This window comes from Microtus ochrogaster, linkage group LG4 (assembly GCF_000317375.1).
Source record: "Microtus ochrogaster isolate Prairie Vole_2 linkage group LG4, MicOch1.0, whole genome shotgun sequence".
Classification (NCBI taxonomy): Eukaryota; Metazoa; Chordata; class Mammalia; order Rodentia; family Cricetidae; genus Microtus; species Microtus ochrogaster.
The window spans coordinates 13,120,278-13,127,535 of NC_022030.1; the positions used below are offsets into that span (position 1 = coordinate 13,120,278).

The 7,258-nt window shown below is 49.5% G+C and overlaps 1 protein-coding gene across 4 annotated transcripts in view; it reads left to right on the forward strand.

The window, feature by feature from the left end:
• Positions 1 to 948: 948 nt before the first annotated feature.
• Phactr2 (phosphatase and actin regulator 2) overlaps positions 949 to 7,258 on the forward strand; it is a 272,398-nt gene continuing 266,088 nt past the window's right edge. For 2 of the 4 annotated variants that reach the window (XM_026786170.1, XM_026786171.1), the window contains exon 1: positions 949 to 1,383. In XM_026786170.1, coding sequence (XP_026641971.1) covers positions 1,161 to 1,383 — 223 coding nt within the window. In that variant the 5' untranslated portion in view covers positions 949 to 1,160. The remainder of the gene's footprint in view (positions 1,384 to 7,258) is intronic. The other 2 variants (XM_026786174.1, XM_026786175.1) reach the window with 2 other exon arrangements.

Genomic DNA, 7,258 nt, shown 5'->3' on the forward strand with positions numbered 1-7,258 from the left:
ACCTTAGACTTGCGTTTCTTTTCTTGTTAAATGAACTATTCCGCACCAAGTGTCTGATGAATCACCTGGTGTGTGTGTGTGTGTGTGTGTGTGTGTGTGTGTGTGTGTGTGTGAGTGGTCGTAATGGCTGACTCTGGCCACCCTTCCCCTCTCAATCTCCTTCTCTTCCTGCTTTTATGGTCCATTTGTGAAGCCCAGAAACACTCCTCCACTGCCAGAAACTTAGAGAGCCACCCAGCTCTGGTTTACAGCTTTTCAGTTCTGGGCCAGCCACTACTTGGGGACCTGACTGTGAAACTGATAAGGCTGGCATTCCAATTAGCAAAATCACTGCTTTCTTTGCTGTCGACTGAGGCACCCACTGCCAGTCATCTCAGCTGCTCTCCCATTGGAAAGCATTGACTCAAACACCACATCTGTGACACTAATTCAGCCCTCAGAAGACCGAGCTTTTAAAAAACCGCGACCTTTGCCTGTGACCCAGCACAGACGGAAGCCCAGGAATGTGGGGCTGTGAGAGGCAGAGATGAGCTTTGACAAGGGCAGGAGGTAGTAGAGGGAGGATCAAAGGAGCAGACTTGACAAGTGACTCCAGCTCTGCCAGGAATCCCCTGGCAAACCCAGTGCCCTTTGGCGCCAGTATCTCGCACCTGTAAATTACAGATGACGGTCACTGGGTCCTTGTCCTATCACAAGCCGTCAGGTGTGTGCACGCGTGTCCTCGCCCCGCCCCGACTGACTGCAAATGGTACTGTTAATGTTAACCCTGAGCTTGCACCTCAGCTCTGCAGCTTAAACTTCACTTCTCTGTGACCGGGCTGGGAGAGCCTTGCTGGGCCAGCAGCTGCAGACCCCAGCCTTCCGGTGGAGGGGCCGCGCCTGGGGGTGGAGCAGCCGGGCAGGTTCCCGGGCACTGAGGGCAGCAGGCTTGGGGGGCCCCGTGTCTGTCACCGGCGGGAGCGAGAGCCGGCTGTAGGCGGCTCCTTCCTGTGCAAACTTTTCTGTGTTCTTCCTCCTCCCGCGCTGCGCACCGCTGCTTGCGGCCGCCTCCCCGCCCTGCCAGCCGGCCGGGGGCTCCACGCGGGGCCGCAGCGGACAGCTCAGCCCTCTGCACCGGCCCCACCCTGCCTGAGCTCGCTCCCTCCCGGCGCCTACGGCCAATGGCGGAAGCCGACGGGAGCCCTGAGATATCCCCGGACCAGCCAGCCGGCCAGGAGGAGGTAGCAGCGGTGGATCTGGACCCCGAGCCCGAGGCTCCCGGCCCGGCCGCTCCTGCCCTGCGCTGGCTACCCGGGGACCCAAGTCCCCGCGGCCGCTCCCAGAGCGACCTGTCGTCCGCCTCGAGCAGGGGCCGCCCGCTCAGGGTCCACATCTCCGGTTCAGGTAAGGGTGGCGCGGGATGGCCTGGGGTGGTACAGGAAGGGCTAGCCACGGGCAGGTGGCAGTCACTGTGTGGTTATCATCCCTGGAAGCCCGCGGGCAACCGTGGGAGGAGGGGTGCTGAGAGCAAGGGCGAAAGCTGCTGTCTTCACATCGCCACCTCCAGCTGAGCTGCAGAAGCTTGGTGTCCCTCGGCTGAGGGGCAGGCGGCCGGTGGGTGCGCCCAAGTGGGTGCGCCTATCTCCTGCGCGGGTGCAGAGCGGCGCGGTTTACGCGAGTTCCTCTGGACTCGCTCTCCGCTGTGCGGCGCCAGGCGGTATCGGTGTTGGCTTTGGTTCTTGGGCTAATTTAGGTCTTGGGCTAACCGGTCTTTGGCATGACTGTGGTCCCTCGGAAGGGTGTGGTTCCCTCACTTCAGGGACTGGCCTTAGTACAGGGCTTGGAAGCTCTGGCAGGCACTCACTCCTGCTTCTGAAATAGAGATTTCTTAGCGGGCTTGCTGGTAAGAGGACCTGGGATTCGCGTTTCCCTGACTGTGAAAACCCACGGAGGTGTTAATGAGACCTTGGCCTGGCTGTGTGTGTATCTACTCTCTGGAAAGTCTAGAGTCAGTATTGCTTCTGCGTTGTGTCCTCTGAGGACAGGCAGAAACCAGGAACCTCACTGAAGCCTGATGTTGCCCAGGCTGTACTGTGTGATGGAGGACTAATCGCTTAACTTTGCCTCTCAAATCTCAGTGGTTAATGTGGACCGCTGGTGTGGTATATTGTGTGGAGACATGAGGGGTATTAAGTTATAATTTAAATATCCTAAGAACTGGAGAACTTTTGTCTTTTAGTCCAGCCAATGTGTCCAGTTTCCAAGGGTTGTTTTTATAATTCTCAACCTGTGAAGGTTGCACAGGAGTTGGGAAACTAGACAGGGAGGACGTGAAAATGACCAGATTCAAGAAAGCGCTTGCTGAAGCGAACTGCACCCCACCGCTCCCAGGCACAGAACCCCTGCGCCTTTCCAGTGCTCTGGGGTCATGTATTCCTCGACACCCTCCGCCCGGTTTGTATATTTGTGAATGTGCACACACAGGCACACCTCGGCGTGCACGGAGAAGTCAGAGGCCAATTTGCACGGCCTTGGTGATGGACTCCAAACCCTCAGGCTTGGTGTCAAGTACCCTTACCCAATGAGTCCTCTCCATGATCTTGAACTCAACCTCATTTCTACCCAAAGCCACGTTCTAGTTTGAAAAGAGCACACTTCTGTGCATCTGGCTCCACTCCAGCTACCCAACTCTGTTGGTCACCAAAACTGACTGTTTTCTTTGCCGGATACGGTCTTTGCTACCCAGTGTGTTCATGTGTTCAGGAAGCGTTGGCAGTGTTTCTGTTCTGATTTTGAAGACTCCCTTGGAAAAAGTTCAGGTTATAAGATCTCGTCTTCAGACTCTTTTTTTTTTTTTTTTTTTTTTTTTTTTTTTTTTTTTTTTTTTGGTTTTTCGAGACAGGGTTTCTCTGTGGCTTTGGAGCCTGTCCTGGAACTAGCTCTGTAGACCAGGCTGGTCTCGAACTCACAGAGATCCGCCTGCCTCTGCCTCCCGAGTGCTGGGATTAAAAGCGTGCGCCACCACCGCTGGGTTCGTCTTCAGACTCTTCCTCTGAGTTTATTTTGTGGAAAGTGTTGAGTGGAAAAGCATTTTGTCTTCTGCTTTGGGTCCAAACAGAATTGGAGCTGTTGATGATCTTGATTGATTTCTAAAAAGATTAAAGGATTAACCCTCCCAATGATCCTGAGACAAGTGAATAATAGTTTAGTTGGCGACAGTAGATTAACAAGCACAACTGTGTCTCAAGTTTTTATTTTTAAAGTTTGGAATTAAAGCTGCATGCGGGTGAATAACAGCAAGAACTTTCAGTGTGCGCGTACGCACATGCGCCATGTGGCAGTGACAGGAGCATATATTTATCTTCAGGGAATCTGGTTTTCCCCTGTCCTTATAATGGATATGAGGAAGTGGCAGCTTTCAGTGCATTTGTCCCCTACCTCCCAGCATGTTGGTGCTCAGGTAGGAGAGTGAACTTCTTCCAGGAGGCTGTTTTCCCAGCTTTCAGAACTAAGCTTTGGGTTTTGTGGAGATTCGAATGGGTATGGCCTATTGGCTCACATGTTTGAATGCTCGACCCATAAGAAGTTGCCCTATAATTAGGAGGTGTGGCCTTGTTGGAGTGGGTGTGTCCTTGCTGGAGGAAGTGAGTTACTATGGAGACAGTGTTTGAGGTTTTATATGCTCAAGCTAGGCCTAGTGTGTCAGTCTCCTTATGCTTGCAGATCAAGATGTAGAACTTTTAGCTCCTTGTCTAGCATGCGCTTGACTACACATCACTATATTCCTTGCCATGACAGTAATGAACTAAACCTCTGAAGCTGTAACCCAGCTTCCATTAAATGTTTTCCTTTATAAGAGTTGCTGTGATCGTGGTGTCTCTCTTCACAGCAATAGAAACCCAAACTAAGACAGGTCTCTAAGAACTGTGACCTCACCTTTCTTTGAATCAAGAGGATAAAGAATGAGCCGGTCCCTCATGGATAGGCAGAGCATTTCCCATGACAGCCGCAGCCTCTGAACAGGCTGGGATGCCCAAGTCAGCTCAGGAGCAGAATAAGAAGATTAATCTCTTTTTGACAACAATCCTTACTTAGTTCTGGTGCTATGGTAGCACAACTTGCAGGCCTTTGCCAGAAACTCTGGGCATGCTCAGAGGCAGTATCTAGAGAAAGGTCCTATGTAGCTGTCCCAGACCCAGCCTTTGCTGGGTCCCTTCCAGACAGACCTACTTAATCTGAATCTGCATGCTGAAAGATACCCAGGCTTTTTTCCTTTTCCTTCTTTTTTCTTTCCTGTTTCCTTTCTTTCTTTCTTTCTTTCCTCCTTTCTTCCTTTCCTTCTTTCTTTCTTTTTGCACTGTATAGTCTAAAATGTCTTTCTTTCAGACGCCAAGTTTTCAATCTTAGATCCAATACATAGGATCATTTGGGGAAATGGAAAACAATAATAAAATAGTTCCTGGATGGGTCCATCTCAGGGCTTCTGCTAGAACTGGCATCAGGTGCAGCCTGGGCATCAGGTGACTCTAAAGTGTAGTCAAGCATGAGGCTTGCCTTCCTTTGCCCGGGCAGTATTGGAACACTGTGCCGAGAGTTGGCCTAAACAAGTGGAACCTTGAAGCATGGATGCTTGCTCCCTTCTCTCTTCTTCATCCGTCTACCACACCCTCCCGAAGCCTTTTTCTTGCTTCCAATCCTGATTAAGCTATTTATCAAAGAGTTCTTCCTGTATCATCACTTCTAATAATGAGTTAATTCCCTGGTGTTAGTCCCTGCCGTTGGATGAACATCAAGCAGGAAAAAGCTATCTTTGACAATGCCTTAGAGAGGAAAAAGAAAGAGGGAATTTCTTCTTGGGTTATCTGACAATACCTACTCCAAGACAAAGGACCACATTCTCCTGCCTTCACCCATCATCCCATCTCCTGCCTTAGCTTCTGGTCCTTCCTTGAGACTCAGCCCCTAAAACTGTCAACTGGTGCAATCAGGGTCATTCAATGTCAATCATTTTTAAAGGCCTGCTTGGTGCCTGCAGTGTTTGGAGACATTCTAAGAGCCTCTGCTTCCTTCATTGCCCTGGGTTGTTACCAGATTTTAGAACAGAAGATATCTCATAGTTTAGGAGCTTTTATTTGACTTTTGGATTCAGGAGCTAATTTTTCCACATAAGACACTTGTATTTTGTCAGCAAAAGCCATAGTTTCATAATTTAAAGCCAATGCAAAATGGGTAAAAGCCCAAATATATTCAAATACGTAGTTTTTAAAAGTCAAACTGGGGTTGCTTTTGTATCTTAAGAGCTTAGACTGACTTTTGTCTTTTTGTTTGTTTGGTTTTAAACTCACAGGCCTTTGGGGTTAACCAAAGCTCTGGACTTTTGAAATCTAATGTTTTGGTAAATAAAACCAATTTTTCAAAAGTGGACTCTTGCCCTGAAGTTCTCATTGTACGCACTCAGGGTCTCTCGGTTTCCACACCCATCTTACCAGTCTTGTCCTCACTCAGAGCTTTACTGGAGTTGCCTGTTTCTGGTGTGTTTTTCTCCCAGGACTGTGCAATAAGCAGAGGCTGCCAGGCTGTACTCCTGTCGTTAGCATCCAGGATGTCTTGGTTAAGCTTTGTGAGAGAGAGACACCGTTTTGGATCCGTGAGTCAGTCTTGTCCAAAGTATAATGACGGTCTCTAAGCTGGTGGTACTCTAGGTCAGCAACCAAGGCTAGCTCCTGTTAACTTCACATTTGTGTAATTTAGAGCGCAGGGAGTTGGTGTTTGTTAGTTTTTGCCAAGCAGTGGGCATCAGGTCTTATGTTTACTTTCTGTCTTTGCCTGGTCATAGAAAAGTAAGTCTACCTGGCCGGCAAAGATAGGCCAGTTTGGACAGCGTGAAAACAGACTGGATGCAGCAGATACTGGAAGACCCAAATCCAGCCCTTGTCAGTCTAGGCATCTTGTATAGACATGTGCGTCCATCCCGTCCTCACAGTAGGAAAGGGAAATGCCCTCATCTTTACAGCTAGGCCAGAAAGTATGTCTTCCCTCTTCTCACACAAGCATTGGGGGAGCTTAGGGAGTTCTGCAAGTGGCCTGTTTTTAAAATCCCGCTTCATCTGTGGATAAGCTGGTCCCTCCTCGGTCAGGATGCAACGGACCTGGGTCCAAAGCAAGAAAGCTGTCAGGAATTTAGGCAACCAGTTCCTCTTCCTCTGTCACTTTCTTAAGGCTGGCATGATCTCAGCAGGCCCACAGCTTCTGCTTGCCTCTCTGCTGGCAGGCTTTCTTCCTCTCTAGTTTGAGCTCTTTTCCCGCCCTCACATGGGCTTCCTCACTCCGTTGTAACACACAGCATCGGCATTCTACCCACCCCTGGGACAGCCAGCTCATTCCTTCTGTGAGCTCTCCAGTCAGTGGTTGCGTGGGGAAGAATTCTTTGTTCAGATTCTTAAGAAAGGCCCTACGTTGTGAAGCTTCCTTTTAATGAAAGCCGTAGATCACAGGTCCCTCTGGAGCCTCTCTGTGGTTTAGCTCCCCTTGTGAGATGCTCATCCAATCCCAAGCTGGTTTCAGAGCATCCAGGACTCATAGTCGCAGTGTATCCACGTAACAGGAACTACACATGCGTGTTGTCCATCCAGTCATTCAATCTTTCGTTCAGCTAGTATTTCTTGACGTCACTGGGTACTATGCTAAGCACAGGGCACATAGCAGCAAGCAGATATGATTCTGCAATCTTGGGTGTGAGACTTTTCATCACAAAAGCTCTTTTTTATGGCAGCCAGAGACAATGGTTCTTTAGGGATTGAAGCCCTGCGTCATGAATTACAGGCAATATAGTACCTGCTGGTGATAGTCATTTACAAGGAGTCGTTTACCAGGAAGTCTAGCTGCATGGGTCATCTTGTAGGAGCTCAGAGACTGGTGATGGGCTGGGCATTTATTCTAAGCCCTATCTGCTGCAAGAGGTGCTTCAGGCACGGGAGAATACCTTGATGTTTCGTTTATTTATCTAATCAGGTAAAAAAAAAACTAATGTGTCGAACATACAGGCAGCAGAAATAGCCCTAAGGGACCCATGGTCTAGTCAGGGGAAAGAGGACAATAAGCTAAATGTGGCCCAGTAAGAAAGTATAACCTATGATCAGGGCCTTGTGGTCAGCTGTGAAAATAACTTGGGGGAAAGGTCCTCAGGAAGGGCTTCCCAGAGACTGTGACAGACCTGTGCACATACTCTCTCTCTCTCTCTCTCTCTCTCTCTCTCTCTCTCTCTCTCTCTCTCTCCCTC